This window comes from Centrocercus urophasianus, unplaced genomic scaffold, assembly GCF_019232065.1.
Source record: "Centrocercus urophasianus isolate 14NV4802_14NV808 unplaced genomic scaffold, USGS_Curo_1.0 seq_12, whole genome shotgun sequence".
In the NCBI taxonomy this organism is placed as follows: Eukaryota; Metazoa; Chordata; class Aves; order Galliformes; family Phasianidae; genus Centrocercus; species Centrocercus urophasianus.
In genome coordinates this window covers 57,120,566-57,140,935 of record NW_024884364.1, presented here as the reverse complement: position 1 = coordinate 57,140,935, position 20,370 = coordinate 57,120,566, and the positions used below count along the sequence as shown (strand labels likewise).

Here is a 20,370-nt window from a genome sequence, read left to right as displayed (position 1 = left end):
ATGTCGGCGGCGCGGTGCTGGTGGTGGCTGCCGGCGCTGCTATGGGGCGGCGCGGGGGGCTACGTGGTTCTCAGCTCGGTGTCCTGGCCGCTGCCCGAGGCGGGGGGAGCGGCAGACGAGCTGCACAGCTCCTCCACAGAGGAGGCTCTGCCCGGCCTGCTGGAGGAGGCGGGCGGCATCTGGAAGCAGAGCTTCCCGGCCTCGGCGTACCGGGAGGACGCGGCGCTGGGCCCCGGGGCGTCGGCGCGGCGCTCGGAGCAGGGGGCCGCCCCCTCCCGGATGTTCTCGTACCGCCGGCAGCCCGCAGCACCGCCGGGCCGCGCCGCCACCGCCCGCCGCCTCGCCCGACACGGCGCCTGGGGCTTCCTGGCCTCCCGGGCCGCCCACGGAAAGGTACCGCGGGGAGGGGGTGGCGGGTCGCTGCCGGGGGGTTCCGGCTTTAACGTGTTCCCCTGCGTGTTCCCTGGCGCTCTACTGAGGCAGCTTTGATAGCTCCTGAACGAGCCCACAGCGTGGGTAGCTCACTGACCGCTTCACTAGCTGCTGACTTGGTCTTGTTATTTTAAACTTCAGAGAGCTGGGCTGAGCCAGTGGGCGCCTACGTTAACGTGAAACAACACGTTTAACACCGTATCATTAATTACACGTATACAGCTGTGCACAAAACCTCTGGTTCCACGTCAGGTTGACAGAGATTCTCTTGAAGCCCTAAGACTTGAGCGCTGCTGGTTGATGCACTCAGCGCAGCCCCTTGGTAGGACAGCTCCCATACTGGCTGCAGTTACCTGGAGGATTGCGTCAGGCTGGCGGTTAGGGAAAGGGGCTGCACCAGAGGCGTGGAACAGGCTGCCCAGGGCAGTGATGGAGTTCAAGGAGCGTTTGGACAGCGCTCTCAGACACAGGGTTTGGATTTTGGGTGGTGCTGTGTGGAGCCAGGAGCTTGGCTTTGTGATTCATGAGTCCCTCCAACTCTGGATATTCTGTGACTCTGTAATATTACTGACAGCTGCTGGTTTTGTTTTGTTCTGTTTTGTTTTTTTTTCCCATTGCAATTCTTAATAATAAACAGGCATTTTTAGCTTCAAAGTTATACAGCTTCATTAAAGTATCCCTACTAATGTTTATGAGGACCGTTTATAAGCACTATAAACATTCGAATTCTAAAAGTGTATGAACATTAAAAAAAGAAAAGCATGCACTCCAATTAATAACATCATCCAGAGTTTTCTTATTAAGTGTTCACACTTAACTTGATTTCGCTGTATAGGATTTTACCAGCTGCATTGAATTAATATATTGACTGATAATTATACTATTTAACATGGAAATGACCATGAAGAAAGAAATATCTGAAGACATGAGAAAGTAGTAATTCAGTAAAAATGTGTCTCTTGATGACAGCTGCTCTTTCTGAGCAGCTGGGGGTTGCTGTCCTTCCTTCTAAATCTCCCTGGGTAATGACCAACACTGGGAACTGTCTGTGTGCAGAGATGCTGACGATGACTTATTTGGGTTTTGCAGATCCAAGGAATGCCCTATGGGAACCTTTTGCCTGTCAGTGACGGTCCTGTCAATAACAGCACTGGGATTCCTTTCTTTTATGTGACACTGAAAGATAATGCAGTGGCAGATCTCCTTAAGGATCCTGTAGCATCACTGACCCTACCAGAATCAGATGGGAATTTCTGCAGGTAACAGAATTTTATCTGCCAAGTACCAACCTCAGTGAGAACAAATGCAGGCAAATACCCTAATGATTCTATGATTCTGTTCAGGAACATGGTTTGGTGGATGACATTGGTGGTGGATGGATAGTTGGTGATCCTAGAGATCTTTCCCAGTCCTAAGGGTTCTATGATTCAGTGATCTCTCCTTGGAGGTGTCTCCATGAATTCTAGGCGTTCAAGATCCAATTATAAACCATAGTGATCTAGTCAGTAATGTCTGCAGAGTTTCAAGGGCTGTTGAAGTCAGAGTATCATAAAATCATTAAGGTTGCAAAAGACTTCTCAGATGAGCCAGTCCAACCACCAGCCCACTGACCACGTCCCTCAGTGCCACATCCACACGGTTCTGGAACACCTCCAAGGATGGTGACTGGACCACTTCTCTAGGCAGCCTGTGCCTCTGCATCACTGCTGTTTCTGAGAAGAGATGTTTCCTGATATCAAACCTGAACCTCCCTGATGCAACTTAAAGCTTTACCTCTTGTCTTACCATCTTGGCACTCTACACAGATCATCAGGTTCAACTGCCAACCCATCACAACCACGCCCACTAAACTATGTCCCTAAGTGCCACCTCTACTGACACCTGACAGCTCTGGACATCCCACTGGTTGGGTTGTAGCTCCCGAGAAGAGATTTTGGTAAACAACAGTCTTCCATGTAAAGGATGCTGGGTTTGAGATGTACTGATCTACAGCCGGTCTGAGATAAACAGTGAGCTTTCTTTCTTTCTCCCTAACCACACAAACAATGAGCACAAGCTGAAGTGTTACATGTTAAAATGTATGTATGTAAACTCAAAGCTGATAGAGTTTTCCCCCACCATGCTTTCCTCTGTGAAAAAGACGTATCTGCACCATATGTTTGTTTACAGTCAGGCATGCCACAAGCGTGGCTGGGTCAGCCTTGTGTGAGGTGTCATTTCCAAAGGCCTCTTTACGTGACGAGGTAGATGACACCAAAACTGTGTCAGACAGGGCTCCATTAGCAAAGCAGATCATAGCTGATATAGGGAAATAGATAGAATAACTGGGAATTACAGACTGCCTCAGAAAGAAATGAGATCATAAGGTCCTCTTTGGGGGAAGAGAGGTTTGTCTTAGGAACTGCATCCCAAGCTTACCTGATTGGAGCTGAATGCCATCTCAGATTTCACTCCTGCTATCTGAAGAGAACATGGGAAAAAAACAGTGAATGGCAAATATAAAGCAAGGCACTGTTCCTCTTGTCTGTGTTTGTCTCCAGAATATGCTCTTTGTTTTCTTAAGACTTAGATGGTGGTAAAAAGAGTTATGTCAGGATAATGTCCCATTCCCAAGGAATGGAAGGCTGCCAGGAAACGACGGCTTCCTCTTGCAATGTAAAGCACCAATACATACTTTCCATCATTACATTTATTAAGGTAAATAATTAATGTTTATTAAGGCCCCAGGAAGACTCATTGCATTCTTCCAGTGCTTAAAGGGAGCTTGTAAACAGGAAGGAGGCCAACTATTTACATGGGCTGATAGTAATAGGATAAGGGGAAATGGTTTAAAACTAAAAGAGGGGAGATTTAGATTGGATGTTAGGGGGAAATTCTTTACTACGAGGGTGGTGAGGCGCTGGCACAGCTCCCCAGAGAAGCTGTGGTGCCCCATCCCTAGAGGCACTCAAGGCCAGGTTGGATGGGGCCCTGGGCAGCCTGAGCTGGAGGGGATTTGGACTGGCTGGGCTTTGAGTTCCTTTCCAATCCAAACCATTCTGTAATTCTATGATAATTCAGCTTTGAATGGTTGAAAAGGTCAACAGAGTGGTGGAGCTAAGATTCCATTACTCCACATTACTCTGTTGCTTAAAATTATTTCATTAAATATTTTGAATTAATAATTTCAAATTGTAATTAAATTTATCAGTTGTTTCATAAAAGGCTAATGGAGCTTATTCTTGCTTTCTAAGCTTTTTCATTCAATCAAATAATGAGCAGAATATCTAGATCAAGTACTTAAAAATGTATGGCCAGCTCCACATCCCAGCAGCAACACAGATGCCCTATTTTCAGAGGCTCAATGCTCAGAGCAGCTGCCATTGATGTCAGCTGTTGGTGATGAGCACTTCTGAGAATTACACATGCATTTAGGCACTGGAGTGTGGCCTTTCATCCCTGACTTTAAGCATCCACTTTTGAAAGTCCTTGCCTTTTATGTTTTAGCAACATTGCTGCCTGATTTACCTGCTTAGGAAGTGCCAATTTACCAACAAAGGAGAAATGATTCATGATTTATAAAAATACAAAATTCAGATACATCACAACCCTTCAAGAATATTTATTCACTGTCATCCTATTAAGTACCTATTAATTTCCCTAACTAACCACTGCTCTATTGCTCAGTATGTCTGTGCTTTGTGCTGCAGCACTCTGGGCACTGGTAATGCCTATTTCAGGACAGCTGAGGCCTCTCTAATTGCCAGTGGCCACATCCCTACACTTCTTGCTCCCTCTTTCTTTTGCATCAGCTCAGAAATTTGCCTGACCTTGAGTTCAAACAGAATTCTGAAGAAACTTGCAGTAGCTCACTGGGAGCCAGAGAAGCACAAGGGAGAGCAGAGGAGGGAAGGTGGGAGAAAACAGGAGACTCCCTTTTTAGCATGTAACCACACTTTAAATATTGAGCTTGTTACTCAACAGAATGCAAAGATTCAGAGTCTAATCACTGTTCATTGCATTATTTATTTTGTCAGTCCTTTCTGTTTACTTTTCATTATTTCATCATTGCAACATCTCAGCCTTCTGCAGCACTCCAGTACCCCACAGGAAAGCTTCAGCAGCTTCTGCCAGGCTTCTTCTATGCCAAGTTGTCCAGATCGGCCGTGTGAGCAACAGGGAGCATCCTTAGTGCTGGGCTTTGTGAGGTGATGTAGCAGTCTTCTCTCTCCTCCTTGCTCATGCCTGTTATCCTGGCAGACCTCATATTGTGCTAGATGTCAAGGCAGTATCTGTGAGGTTTTCTTCAAAAAAAGAAGTGCCATTTATAGATGGTATTAATACCAGAAGTTCTCTCAGTCTAGGACATTATTAGTTGTTTTAATTCCAAAATAATTATGCAGAATAGCTGAAGGAATAATGCTCGACGTGAGAAAGTTCATGTCCTTATATGCCAGCAGTGAATTTGGCCTTGTAGCTTGTTTACATGTATAATTTTATTAGAATGCAACTATTAACCTACTCTAAGTTGTGCGACTTAAAATAACTGAAAGCTGTTTGATGCTCATAGTCAATGCTTGGTGTTTGTGTTTGGTGCTCTCCTGGAGAATGCTCCTGACCTATTGCATACAAAGGAAATCTCTGGCCTTTTGCAAGAAAACATAGCTGACATTTCGATAGTCTTCTTGTATCTAATGAGTTTCAAGTGGCTTGTGTGCTTGTACATCAGTTTGATATTAAATTTAGTAGTGAATTTCATGTGCTTTGGTTCAGAATATACTCAGGCTTCAAACCTTGACAATAAATATTCCCCCTTTCTGGGCTGTAAGGGATATAGGGCGGCCTTTTTTGTTTTCCAGCCTTAGTACTTAATCATCTGGGGAAAAAGAGTTAAAAAGCTCAAACTGTGCTGGCTTTTAAAAATGAAAGAAAGAGAGCTGTGATAGATGGTATCAGGGTTGCAATGCATGCTACTGTTGCAACTATAGCCTGGATTCCTCATCTCTGACCTAGAGATTTCCATTTCCCAGAGGGACACAGGCTGTTCCTCTCTCTGCAGACGCTCTCTGATGGTCAGGCTGCAGGAGTGTTAGTGGTGACACTGTGTCTGATCTGATGGCAGATAAATGGATAATGGAGGCAAGAAAAATTAAATGGTTCAAGGCTATAAATAGGCTACACTGGCATGCCTATTCTGCAGAAAAACTGAAAAGATTGAGTCTTATTCTTGCAGATTTCAGAGAGAACAAGACTGGGGCCTATACTAAAGAATAGAGAGGCTATTGTTCTGAATAAATTTCCCAACACACAAGCTGCTTGGAAAGAGGATCTTTCCAAGATCCTGGACCTGCCTTATTACTGCTGCAGTCTGGAAAGCAGGCAATTAATTTTAAACATGTGTCATCTCCTTGACATCAGGTTCAGCACATTCAAAGGGACCAAATGCAGCTTTCTGAGAGGAGGAACAGTTACATGGCTGCCATAGGCTGGTTTTCATACAAGGGGAAAAGAAAGAGAAGTGATGAGCTAAGTCCTTAGGTTCGTTTCCCTTTGCTGTTAGCTTGACGATGGCGTTTCAAATCCTCACTGCAGACTGGGAGTGATTTTGAGTGACCCAGATTCCTCTGCTGTTTTATGACATGCATCAGAGGTGGCTCCTTCAGAGCCATTCCACCAACCCTGTTTCATTTTCTGCTTGAGGTACAACACTAGCATGAACTAAAGCATCTCCAGCATTTTTGGAGGGCGGCAGGCCACCAGGAGGGCTGCTAGAGGAGAGCACTTTGGCAGGTGAGAGTTCCTGTTCTTTGGCTGGTTGCTGGCTTACATGAATTGCAAACTTTATTCTGAGGCAATCCTGAGAGAAAGACAGACTGCTTTGGATGGCAGGCACAGCCCTTGAGGTGTCAGTTGGTGATCTGATGTTTATCTGCCTCTCGGCACAGTCGCTTAATCCAAGGATGAACATAACAAAGCAATTTAGCATTGCACCTTCACAAGGGAGAAGTCATGCATACAGAAGACAAAGGCTGAATCCAAACATCCTTCAGTTTTTGGGAAGTTGAGAACCCACCTCATGGTGTTATGTGGCACAGACACATTTCTAGTTCAGGTATTTATACTGGCTCTTTTCAGTCATATGCAAATAATTATGTCAGTAGCTCTTCCTGAAAAAAATCTGTACTTAAAAATTCAGGAAGACATCAAATTAGAAAGTCAAATATGAAACCTACTATCATCATGACCCAATGCACGCAATATAGCTCCAAATTACTTTGTTGTTTTTTCTCCTGTATTCTTAAATAACCAGCTTCCCAAAATCCCTGTCTGGTACACCAACATGTGTTTCTCTGACTTTGCTTACAGAAACAGTTGATGCTATGATTCTGGTTTGTTTTGGGGTTTTTTTTGTTTTTTTTTTTTTGTTTGTTTGTTTTTGTTTTTCTTCTGTGAATTGTCTGTGGTTGAACTATATAAAACCTTCCTGGCTTAACCATAGAGTTCAACTAAAAAAATTGGTTGTTACTGTCAACAAAGACAGGCAAAGAATCTGTCATGACATAAGAAATTACAGTTAAAGCATTCTAGAAAGTATTCTCTTCTAGGAACAGCAGAATGACTTAAAACATTCAGACAGGTAGACTATGAGCACTGGATCACTTGGATGAAGAAAAGCCATTGTACTCTTCAGCTCCCAAGCCTGACTTCAGGTCCAGCATGGAAGACAGCTCTTCTGAAAGTCAGGATGTCTTTTGAGTGTCTCTGCTGGCTCTCAAGCGTTTGTCCAAGCCATAGCAGAGCAAAACTGCCCTACCATATCCAGCTGAAGGCCAGTAACAGCTTTTCAGATTATGAAATTGCTTTCAGCAGAGATTTTCTTTGACGTTCATGCCATGTGGATTAGCAGCACCAATGCACTCTTTATGCCTCAGAGTCTCCATCAGTTAGTGACGAGCAAATGAAATGAATAAGGAGGATAACTTGCTTTTCAAAATTAATCAGATTTAATAAGCAGAATTATATGCACCCTGCAATAATTCCCAAAGCACATAGCATTTCCTTTGTTATTTCATGTAGATTTTAGAAGACGAGAAATTCTATGATGCCATACTAGCTATTTGGGACAAGGCAGATAGGGGTCCTATGCAGGAGGACAAAGTGCCTGCCTTGTGTGTGTGGAAGCAGATGGGGATCAGCAAGTTCATCCTCAGCCAGTCCTAATGGCATAGATTTGTATGGATGCAGCTACCACTGCAGGACAATCATAGCCCTTATGCCACACATGAGGTGCTCTAAAGTACCAGGAATAGGAATAGCAATAATAGAGCTTTCTTCTTGGCTCCCCTTTTCTACAACTGCAGAAAGCTTTCACAGCTTCTTCTCTCTTTTGTTCTGCTCAAGAAGAAATAGAGGAGTAAAGTTTTCTCCTGGAAGGATGGAAAGTGCTGTCTTTTCAAGAGTAGCTCTTCAATGGGAAAAGCAGGCTGGGGAAGAACAGAGAGATTCCCATCTATAGATCCCTGTTTCCTCCACCAGTCCCTGGAGCATCACTGAATTCTTCCACTTTCCTACTGATTCCTTCTTGGGAACATCTGGTGGTTTTTCTCAAGCGCTTCCCGAACTCTTCTTCTGCTTTTACTGCTGATCTGTGCCAGTCTGTTCTATCTCAGTGGAATTAAAGGATAAGGATAAAGGTAATACATGGAAAAACCCAGAGCCAGAGAATAACTCATCAAAGAAGGGATCTCAAATAAAAAAAGGAACCCTAACAAAGTCCCAGTATCATCGCCTTGTGAACCCATATAATGACATCAGCCTGAACCATACATTCATCAGATCAGCACTTTGCTAGTTTTGGTACAGGAACCTTCTAATTGTGAGCTACAAGCTGGCTTATGCAGAAAACAATTTAATGAGTAGGTGGCACTCTTTGCCCTGAACCAGTCCTGAACTGTGACTCAGAAAGTGCAGAAGTGGTATGCAGTAAAATAAGTGGGACGTGTTCATCAGCAGTATGCTTCCCATCATTGCTGAGAAGCATATTCACTTGGACGCTGGCCGGCCCGTAGCTCAGCAGAGCTAGCTAAGATGGAACTCTGAGGGCCAGCTGAACGGAAGCGAATGCAGCTCCCTCTCCAACTTCACATGCTCACAGGAGAGAACTGCCCAGGGTGGGTCAAACTCTGCATACCTTGTTTGCTCACCATAAGCAGAGGGATGGAGACAATCAATTCTTCTTTCTTCACAAATCAGATGAATAATTAAGAGAATGTCTCTTAATGCACCGTGTTCTTACAAAGTGCATAAGCTGAATCCTCTTCCATTTTCATCTGGCTTCAGTTAATTTCTGCAAGAAGGTGTATATATTTTATATAAGCATAAATAAATAAACATGTTCCCTATTGATTTGTCTTGTTCCACAAGTCGTTGCTTTTTCTTCCCTTCAGTTCTCATCACAGCCTCCATGAAGACCTCTCCAGGGCTGCAGATGATTCTCTAGCTGGGACCTAAGAAGCCATCCATGGTTTCCTTGGCATGGAGACAGTGCAGTCAGCATGCCTTCTCTTTCCATGGCTCTGCCTCCCCACAGCCCCCAGCAGCAGTGCACAAATTTGATATAAAGCTGTTTCTGCATTCCTTGTGTCAACCAAAGCAAAAGGAACCCAAGGACTGAGAGCTGAATATGGATTAATTTAGGTAGAAGGCAAGAAATAACTAGGGAATGTATGGCTACACCCCTATGGATGTGTAGGAGGGATACTTTAGTAAACATACCTGTAAATTTATCCTTAATATCCCTTCATTATCGTTAGTAAAAATATGAGCCATGTCACTGGCTGTATCCCCTTACTCCTAAGAAATAAAACCTGTGTGTACATTAATTACACCAGTAGCACCAATGAAAAGTCAAAACCCGTTCACAACACAGTTAGAAGAGATTTAACTTCTAGTGTTTTTTGATTATTTAGAAACCATAAAAGTAATCATTCATTACTAGGGGAATCCTATGCCAATAGTGATGTAGAAACAGATTTATTTCAGAATATGAAGGGGTCCTTTGATTGAAACAAATACTAATGTTAGTGTAAGATTAGAGTACAAGGTCAGCGTTCTGAAACAGAAAACCTATGATAAGAGGCAGTGTTAAAAGCAAAGCAGCCAAATAATAATACTAGATTCAAATGTGTGGTTGTCCTTGTTCAGCTCTTCTAAACTTCATCGTGCATGTTTTTAACAAATAATTTGCCTCATTGCCCAGAAAAATGAACTTCTGCCTCTCCAGAGCATTGCTCGGTTGTACAAAATTCAGTCTGAATAACTTTTACTGGGAATGGTAGTATTGTGTGTACCAGTGTAACACTCTGAGAGGAGAGAATAACATACAGAAAACTAAAAACGGAAGAAAGAGGCAGGGAAAAATATACAGCAATAAAAAGATTCCAGATATAGCTGTACAGTATGTAGGTTTTGTCATCAGCCACATATGCAGTGTGCAGTTTTTCCTGTAAACCAGGGAAAAACCACATCTGACACATCTATCGGGCAAAAAAAAAACTCTTAGGAAAGGAAGGCAACATTCACTGCATAACAGCAACATCAAGTCAATTGCCAACTCAAAAATCAGCAAGTATTGAGAATAAATATTTGCACGAAAAGATCAAATAATTGCCATTTGAGAAGATGTAAACCTCTTTCTGCTCCTACCTACAGCCACATGGATCACCTTGATCACTCTGTGAAATGAAGACATCCTTTAAAAACATCCCTGAAAGTAGTTAACATTTTACCTAGGGGCTGTACCAGACAAAAGCAGCTGCAAATAGCCCTCCCCACTTTCTGTTGTTTTATGACACTACTAGGCTATGGATAAAATGGTTTTCATATACAAAGGGTTATTAGTTTAAAGCAAATGTTTTGAACTGCAGTTTTGCTAGTGAGAATTCCCTTCCATATTCTGAAGACTCAGTGAGTTGAATGTATAAAAATACGTAGGGTGCCAAGGTGATAGGATGAGAAGGAATGGCCTCAAATTGCACTGGGGACGTTCAGGTTGCAAAGTGGGGAAAAATTCATATCAGGAAGAGTTGATGAGGCTACCACCGGAACAGTGAGGTGGAACAGTCTGCCCAGGGAGGTGATGGAGTCAGTGTCCATGGAGGTGTTCAATAAATGTGTGGATGTGGTGGTGATGGGTTGATGGTTGGATTAGATGATCTGAAAGGGCTTTTCCAACCTTATTGAGTCTATGATTCTGCGACCATGTAGACAAGTCTATACTATGAATGTACGCTGGTAAAATTCCTTGTGTCAGGGTAAGGAATGTGGATTTTCAGGTATTCAGGACACCATTTGTTATTTCATAATTAAAAAAAAAAAAATGTACTGCAGAAAATGGGGCCGTTATTTATTGATGTGAACAGAAAGCTTGAGCTTGACCCTTAGTGGCTGAGCTTCCTCTCATGCATGGCAAGGGAAAAGAAGCACAAGTGCAGTTTGTCCAGACATCGTTAGGCTGAACATCACCTTCAGAGAACAGCTGCTCCACCCTGAACAGGATGCTGAAAACGCCCCAGAGATGATGTGACTGCAAACGGCTCTTTGGATCTCAGGCTACAGACTGTGCCAAGTGCTCACTGGGCATAGCTGAGTATCAACCAGCTCGCTGTATTTCCTTGCGTATTTCTGTTTGTGGTCCTATCTATAAAAGCAGACACTTTATCCAGTAAGCTACGCAGTCTTTCATAACCATCTGTGGGGAATCTGCAGGTGTTAAATTAGCTGCAGGAGGATGCCCATATGTTTCCTGCATGTGATAGGCAGATATTGAGAGTTACAACAAAAAAAGCCATTGCAGATTGCACAGTTAATGCTAAAGGGCTCAAGCCGAGATCCTTAAGTAAAATTGCACACAAATGAGATGTAATTTACTGCACTGCTTCAGATTAAAACTGAGCAAGAAATGCAATCTTCATTTCCTAAAGTAGTTTTCAGGGCATATGTTTGTAAGTGGGGACCCAGTCTTGGGCAATGCTGAGCAGTCTCAGTGTGCTGGCAATGAGCCGTGGGGCTGTTCAGCACATCTACGGAGCAGGTCTTTGTAGTCATTTCATGAAACTTTTTTGCAGTTTGTCAGTTTACATATGATTTATATCACTGTACTGTAGAAGTCAGAGTCAGCAGTTGCTCCGTAGCTACTAATGGGAGTTATTTATTATTACTGTATAGAAAGAGCCAAAAGGCAACAAGTATCTACCCTGTCTCAGTTTGAAGGATGAGTGCAGTTGGATATATTTTTTTAATAGACCTTACTTGTCTCTCTTTCTTTTTTTTTTCTTTTTCTTTCTTTTTTTTTTTTTTTTTTTTTTTTGGCTCGTTCTGTGATGAAAAGCAATGTAAAGCAGTTGAAAAATGGATAAAAATGAACAAGAATTGATTTTCTAGGATAGGCAGAAGGAAAAAGGACACACAAATACGAGCATGCATAGTTATTTTGCAGGCACGGTCATATGCCATCTTACTAATTCTTTTCAGACTCTTGAATTCAAGTCTGTATGTCTAGAAAACCTGCTATTTTCACATTTAAAAATATATTTATGAAGGCAGTTTTTAAAAGCATACATTAAGATTAAGAAAATGTCTACAGTAGAGATCTATGTCAGGTGAGTATTCGATCAACAGACCCCCAGAATGTTACAGCTGATGGCAGAAAAGACCTGCGAGGTTTGAGAAACTTTTGCAGTTTTTAATATTTATGCAAAAGCAAATAAAACAAGCTATTACACGTGAGCATTTTTCTCTGTGCACAGAAAAAACGTAGTTGATCCGGAGGATCCAAGGTGCGCCAGACTGACACTCACAGGACAGATGGTCACAGTGCCTCCAGAGGAAACGGAATTTGCCAAGCAAGCAATATTTTCTAGGTCTGTATGTGATATGCATAGAGTATAGTACAGCCTGCAGATTTGAGACAAATATATAGATGTGGCCATTTGGTATGGAAAAGCTGAGAAGTAACAAGCCTGATTTACTTTGGGGACAACAAAGTATGTTGAGCCTTTGCTGCTTTGAAATAACAAGCAGAGCTTTGTAACCTCGTTTTACCTACTGAGGCAAGGAATATGGAGACACAGTTGCTAAATGTTAGATTTAAGTAAAACGTTTTTGTAATCATGTGGCTCTGAGGAGAGATTCCATGAATATGGGGTGTATTTGTTAAGAGGGACACTGCATTTAGCAATTCTTCCTCACCACAGCACAAGAATTGCTCCTAATCCTGACAATAGCCAGAGCAGAGCTCTGCTTTCTTCCAGGTACCAGTCTGAAGCCTAATGCTTCTGTGATGCCAAACCTAATGGTTGGAAACAAAATTATGGATTGTCAGCTTCTCATCTCCTGGAAACTTTGCAGTCTGATAGCAAATAATTTGTCCTTCCCAACGTTGCAGTTCTTGACACCTTCAAATGAGCTACAACGGAGAATAAAAGAGTGTGCTGTCGGGCTGTCCTGAGAGAAATATAGGTCTTGTAGCAAGTGGTTACAGAAAGAGTCTGTGCACAAGAACTGCTTCCAAAGCCATAATAGTTACAGAACACGGTCTCCAGTCAACAAACACCAGCACAGCCCTGACACCATTCACCTCACATCCAGTGTGTGCCCCACACCCTCAAGTGAGACCTGTTTTTATCAGAGTTATAGGCATCAAAAGCTCAAACTTCAGTTGGGACACACCTACAGCACAGGCTGCCAGGGATGGCCCTCCAGGTCATGTCCTGCCCAGTACAGCAAGTACTGTGGAGAAACTGGGATGTGCTGACACCTGGCATGGCCCAGATGCAATGTTCTCTCTGGCCTGCTGGGAGGGATCTGGGTGAACAGGTTTTAATAGGGTGGCATGAACAACAGGGTCAGTCTTGAGAAAATGGGGAAGCTGCGAGAGAAAGGCTGGCAGGGCAAATTAATTTTTTACAGGTCTGGGTAGCAGTGGTCACTGGCATAGAAGAGAAGCACACCAAATGAACATGATCACAGGACAACCAAACACAGTCCCTCACCATAAAGTCCAGTGCTGCTGACCAGTGCTTTTAAGCAGTCTCTGTTTTTTTCTGATGCTCTGTAAGGAATAAACATATACACTGCAGCTGCTCAAAGGAATCCTCATGGGAAAACCCTGAGGCAGCTGTCTATATAGCTGGGTGGTCGTGGAGATGAATGTAGTTGACTCCAGGGAAGAGGGCACTGCTCTTAAAGGCAAATTTGGTTGACATTGTCAGAGTGCCCCGTCATCCTTGTAGTAATTAATGGAACAACAAAGAAGCTGCTCCAGGTTATCACCTGGAGGTGATGCAGGGCTGAGCTGCACCCTCAGCAGAGCTATAAGCTTCTCCCAGAAGTAGGTGGTAAACCTTCCGCACCACCCAATAGACCAGAAAGAAATAGCTGCCACTTATGCAAGGCTTTGGGTGCCTGTAGGACACCAGCAAGTCTGCAATAAAATCAGTTAATTTGCTGTGGCTGCTCAGAAATTGGTAAAGATTGTAATAGTCCCTGTGGCTTGAATACGGCTGCATCTCCAATGACCTGCACATGGCCTCAAGCCTCCCTTCTTACAAAAAATACAGGCTCACCAAGGGAGGAAGTGGAATACTGAATAAAATCACAACCTCAGTTACCCTCCTTATAAGCCTTTAAGGCCACTGTCTTTGGTGGACCACCATCCTCTGGAGCCAAAAGGAGAGTAGCATCTGGGAACAGCTCAATGAAGCAATAACACACCCAGCAGGTTGCTGCTGGTTTTTGCTCATAACCATGCAAAACAAAACAAAACCTAAATTCTGTCAGCAATGCCCCCAAGATGCCCACAAATAGCCTAGGGGCGGCTGACTGGGAAACAGGGAGTTACTGGAATCCACTCATGAGACCCTGCTGGCAGGAGTTCAAGCAATAGCAAATATGGGGCCAAGGACAGATGGATGTTGTATTTGCACACAAGCCTTTTCTACAAAATTTGCAGAAATCAGATTACTACAAGAGTTTCCTTTGAAGAGATACAAACACAACCTTGACACGTGTTCAGAAATTCTCCTTCAGCTGATTTTTATTTACTTATAAACCAAACCACATTTGCAACAAATTCTCTGTTCTGCAACAGAGGAAGGAGGTATTCATTGGCTACCTTAAGCTGTAGTTTTACCCATATTGAGGTGTGGAATATCATAAACCTTATTTCAAAGCAGGGCAAAAAAAGATGAATGATGGTGACTGTCAGATCTCGAGTTTCCTTCTGGCAAAGCACAGTAGGCTGAAAAAAAAAATGAGACAAGGCATATGATCTGGCACATCTTTTAATATTTCTTTTTTGCCCTTCCAGGCACCCAGTGATAAGAAAGTGGCCTCGTAGCTACGAGTGGTTCTTCATGAAAATGAATATCAAACACGTCTGGCTTCAGAGCTGGTATGGAGGTGTTTCTACCATTGCAGTAGAAGAGTATTTAAAAGCAGTTCCAAGTAAAGCTTGATTGAATGGGCTTTGATCTACGGCGCTTTCCTTTCTGAACACTTAAAAAATTTCACTCTAGATGGTTATCTTACAGTGAAATATATATATTATTTTCAAAAGGTTTCAAAATAACTCTGTCTTACGTGGAGCAGGGTGAAAATAAACCAACACAGACTTTCAAATTATAAAGGAGAGGTAGATAGCAGCCCTACCCTGCAATGTAGAAACACGTCATTTCAAACAGGCAATGTATCATCTTGAATGTATCTGTTTGTTTAGACTTTTTTTTTTTTGCCACTCACTAACTATGGTGTTCTGTTTCACAGAAAAGGCAAACTTGCCTATTCACAGCCCTCCATGTATTGTGGAAGTATTATTGCTGCTCAGTCTCTCTGATATAAGTGCTCTCATCTAAACCTAACAACTACACCATTAGATATTTAAGTTGTTAAAATATTGTGCTAAAGCTGCTCTCTTTTGCTAACTTATATTTTCTACATGTATTTCTTCCTAATTGTCTAATTTAATATTTCACTTGGAAATTGAGTAGAAAGGCTCCAAAGACTTTTTGTGGAAAAAAATGCAAGCTGCTCAAGCAACACAACTTCAACAGAACTTGTCTTCTACCGACACAAAGCTGGTTAAACATGTAAAGAGACAAAACCAAACCAGGCTTACAGGGATTATCCAAATACAACTATAAACATTCTCCTAAGAAGACGTTAAGTATTCTTAGCTAGTCTGTTCCTGTTATGAAACACAAAAATTTTATCAATAGCCTGCAGTCCCACATTTCTTGCACCCCATGTCCAGCCACCACTTTATTTTTGACTCATTTATGCAATGGACTTTTGTAAACCCTCACCAACTAATCTAGGGATGGAGCCAGTCCCTTAGTTCTCATTTATTCCCTGAGGTTTAAAGGGTTTGATCACGATATTTTTTTAAAGAAGTCTGAAGATAGATATTTCAGACCACAGAATGGCCTGGGTTGAAAAGGACCACATCGATCATCTAGTTTGCTATGCGCAGGGTCACCAACCACTAGATCATCAAAATACTCATTTTCCTAGTGTGGAAAGTGCAAACTTGTTTACAAACTCACTGTGAATAGGCAGTGAATACGCATCTTATAAAATAATCCCAAAAGAGTACAGAGCAGTTTTAATAATCTTCATCCCTTTCTTGAAATGTGCTGGTAATCTTATTCTGCAATTCCTAATGGTGTGATAGTGCAAAAGGTCCCATAGCTAGCATGTCACATCATGACACAGTTTGAAAACCATATGGCTGGTCTCCCTGTTACGTTAAGAAAGAGGCAGATTGAGATGGTTTTCTCTGAATCCCTGGGAGGGAAGCAGAGCCTTTGGCACTAGCCCACATCAACGCAGGCATGAGTAGCGTGGATTTCTCAGTGAGTGACCTGAGCTTTTACAGGTTAATCCCTGGCCAGAGTTCCAAGGCAGCTCAGGGAGCTGTGACCACCTGGAAGCCAATTAAGTGTAGCTGAGCTTATTTTGGTTCAGGCATGAAAAAAGACCATTATCCTCTGAACAGACCTGGGCACCGTGCTGTTTTAACTTCCAGGGCTACTCAGATTTTGGCCTCAAGTCTGCAGGCATCTCTAACATTCCTAATATTCTGTAAGAACTGAAGGAAGATGTGGGGAGAAACTTTCTTTAGACACTTGGTAAGCATTTTTTTCTTGTCTTATTGCCAGTGAGTCTGCAGATCTCTTGCAGAAGTAATTACACAAGATGAGGAAGTGTCCTGTCTGAATGTATTTCCCGTATTTTCTTGGCAGATGAACAGCATCCTCCCATCTAAATTTGCCCCCAAATCTGGTACTGGGTAGTACTGAATCAAAATGGCTGGTCCTGTACAAATGTACAGAATACCATTCAATGAAATCATTCTTGATTGGATTAATTTTGCCATGGACATCTTTGTGCACTATGGATTTGACACTGTCCACTAGGATTAATGGGAAAACAGAGGTCAGTAGGCAGAGTTCTAGGCTCTCTAAGAGAATTTCCACAGGTCCAACCTACACATTTCTGTGCAACTGTAATTAGACAGTTTGTCATCCTTGTTACTGCTATTCCTAGAGAAGTCTGAACTTCTCTCCCTCTGCCCCCCACAAACACACACATAGGGTGAGCAAATCCAGTGTTTAAGAAAGCTAAGGAACAGTGAGAATTTTAGAAACTTTCATTTCCTTAGACATCTTGGTAACAGGGACGTGGTCTTAGTATGTGTTATCCATTACTGACTAACACTCTTGCCTTAAAGCAGTAAGGGAGCGTGTCCACAATATTTAGATAAAGAGCTTTAACCGTTTAAGAAGTGTGTGCTATAAGAAAGGTTTTGAATTTATTCTGCTTGCTGTGTCCCTGCACAGTTAGATTAATTGGAGATATATACTGTGTTATAAATTGACACATTCATCAGAGAGCTTTTCTATAGCGACAAGCCTTGAGATTCTTGACAGAAGCTCAAAACACAAGGTAGAATGGCATGTAAAGTGACAAAAGAGCCTTCATAAGGAAACACTGCTGTAAATCACTTGCTCGCATTTCATGCTTTCTTTCTCCAAGGAATTGATTCCATTAAAGTTCTTGAAAGTCTACATAAATTTATCAAAAATATGACGTGCAGATTTTTGAATGGAATTTTCCATAGCACAAAAAGGGGAAGACACAGTCAATAATTTGTTTAACTGTTTTTTACATTATTAGTTATGCACTACTTCCAGTTTTTCCTTAAAGAGGCAAATGTATCAAGTGGAATTAGTTGTCATATGCCAAGTGACATTTGTAAAAGCTTTTAATCAAAAGAGTCTTATTAAGATAGCATAATGAGATCAGATTTCCTTGAGACTGTAAAGGGTCTCATCTCACTTCAGCTTAAGTTGGTAGCAGAAATCCTATTTATTTGTTGTGCTTTGATTATAAGATCAAAGAAACATTTTTAGAAAGTCTGAATAAGCCCTGAAAAATTTGTTAAGTATTTTAGCTAGTTGATGTGCAATGTATTGCCACGTATTCCGTATTTTACTTATTTCTTTAGCTTCCCCAAAAACACTTGTTGCACAACACCTATTATTTAAAACTTTGACTGAGTTTTTGCAGTATTTAAGAGATGCATTTAATCATGTCTGTGTATTTGCTGAAAGAAAAGGAAGACAAAGTTCTGAATCCTGGGCTCAAATGTTTTGCTAAATTGTGCACACATCATGCATGCACAGGACTAAGCACAGCTAGTCTTAACTGCTGTTCTTATTTAACCAAAGAATACTCCATTACTGATGAAATTTTCATCACTTAGCTGGAGGAAGTTCAGTATGTTTTATTTCTGGATGTTTACTGTAATCTGCAATGCCTTTTGATTTCTAAAGATACTGAATGTTAACAAAATACCCATCAAGGACAACATGCAAATAAAACAGTTTTCAAAGAGGAACTGCAGTTAGTATATCCTTAAGTGTGCAGGATGGTATGAGCCCAAGTAGCTTACTTTTTTTGGCAGCTATTCAAATTTCTGCTTTTTTCTGTTTTTCTGAACCAAGCTAATTTCTTCCAAAGCACTTCTGGGAACAGAGAATCAGATCTATCTTGGTGTAGCTTCACATCTCTCCAGGGATGAAGCAGCTGGGCACATTCTATCTTCCTTTCGTCTTCTCAGTTATATCAGTTCTGTTTTCATCATGGCAATTAATTGTTATTATTAACAACAATCGTTGTTCCTGTCTGCCAGGAGACTGAGCCGGCACCTATCAGGTGTGCATTAATGGTGTTTTGGAAGATTCCTCAGTGCTATTTTTTCCACTGCTAGCCTTACTCTTGTAAGTTCTTGTTACAGCTTGTTCTTTTCTGTCTGCTTCCCTCTGGCGAGATTTCTTAAGCCCAGGCTGACAAGTTACCCTTTCATACTGTTTTCTTGCACCTCCTTTCAACAAAATTCAAGCTCCTCCATTAAAGTCTCTACTTCATTAAAAAAAAAAAAAAAAAAAAAAATGAAAAGAATAAGGAACAGCCTGTGCTTCCTTTCTATTTACACCTTATCATCTTTGTCTTGTCATTGGTTGGACTTCATTATCTGTGAAAATCATGACAATAGTTTCCTAACCTGTATAAACTATAATCGGCATCATTTTCCTGTTTCCAATGACTCCATACTCTTCAAAGAACAGTCCATGCAGATGTTCCTTTCATTTTCACTTACTTACTTATTTTTTACCTCTGTCCCTTTTCTGGAGCAATGTCTATTTTGAGTACACTAAGTACCTATCACTGTTTTTCAAAAAAAATTCTCACTTGAACTACAGTTTTGGGTTCATTAAAAATACTCTTTTTCAATCTGCTTTTTGCCAAACACTTTCTGGCTCCTTCAAAATTCTGTTGCTTGCTGTTCTTCAACACCATCCAGCCTCTACCTCCTCTGCTCTGCCACTAACTCCGTTCACCATGTACCATTTCATATCCTCCAGCGTTTTCCTGTATTTTTTCCTTCATTAACTACTCTTGCTGTTCAGATTTCTTCTCCACAGCCCCTTACTGCACTCCATAGATCTGCCCTGGCTGTCATCTTGACTTTGTTCCTTTGATCTTGTTCTCACAATACTCAGTGCTTTTGGAGAGAGTCCCAAAACTATACTGCCAAGTATTTGGGGAGAATGCTTGAGTTACTTTAAAGAATAGTTTAGGGTTTAATTTTTTTTTTTTTTTACTGGATTTATTTTACCAACTGTGAGCCAGAACGTGGAGCACAATGGCCTTGATGCTGACAGAGCAAAGCAGTCCTGCTGGCACCAAGGGCTTACTGAGCTCAAGGCCTTTGTCTGAGTACACCCTCCTCAGAAAGTAGGCCAGGCACTGCCAGATCTACAGTCACAATTAGGAAGAAGCCTGTACAGAGATCTGTCAATGTTGTTGGACAGTGCATGTAGCTGTGATGACGCAACAACTGTTGACCTTTCAAGGAAAATCAAACGATGAGATTGTTCAAAAAGGCTGATGAAAAGCTGATCCATTTCAGTAGCTGCAAAAGTATGCAGAAGCCTTCATAGAAGGCTCAATTAAGGCTGGAAAAGACCTCTCAGATCACCCAGTCCAACCAGCAGCCCATCCCCACCATGCTCACTGCCACCATGCTCACGTCCCTCAGTGCCACATCCACACGGTTCTGGAGCACCTCCAGGGACGGTGACTGCACCACCTCCCTGGGCAGCCTGTGCCACTGCATCACTGCTCCTTTTGAGAAGAGATGTTTCACAGTATCCAACCTGGAATATCCAGCAGTCTGCCCAAGGCGGTGGTAGAGTCACTGTTCCCAAAAACGTGCTATTGTGACGAAGGAGGCTCAAATGCCTCTCTTATCTCAACTTTTAGCTTTAGCGACTGGCTTCCTCCCCCCTGCCCTGCCACACACCGCGCTCTATTTCTGTCAGCCTCCGACCGTAC

General features: G+C 42.2%; 1 protein-coding gene across 1 annotated transcript; it reads left to right on the top strand.

The window, feature by feature from the left end:
* Positions 1–18,370, top strand: CREG2 (cellular repressor of E1A stimulated genes 2). Its single transcript, XM_042810376.1, has 4 exons — positions 1–393; positions 1,522–1,691; positions 12,219–12,332; positions 14,780–18,370. The coding sequence occupies exons 1-4, from the start codon at positions 1–3 to the stop codon at positions 14,925–14,927; spliced, it is 825 nt and encodes a 274-aa protein (XP_042666310.1). The 3' UTR covers positions 14,928–18,370.
* The last annotated feature ends 2,000 nt before the right edge of the window (positions 18,371–20,370 follow it).

What these genes read in the sequence shown, in the direction of transcription:
- CREG2 (XM_042810376.1), top strand. Translation starts at nt 1, where the DNA reads ATGTCGGCGGCGCGGTGCTGGTGGTGGCTGCCGGCGCTGCTATGGGGC. An exon ending in CCCGGGCCGCCCACGGAAAG is followed by an intron (nt 394 to 1,521) that starts GTACCGCGGGGA and finishes TGGGTTTTGCAG; the next exon opens with ATCCAAGGAATGCCCTATGG. An exon ending in AAGCAAGCAATATTTTCTAG is followed by an intron (nt 12,333 to 14,779) that starts GTCTGTATGTGA and finishes TTGCCCTTCCAG; the next exon opens with GCACCCAGTGATAAGAAAGT.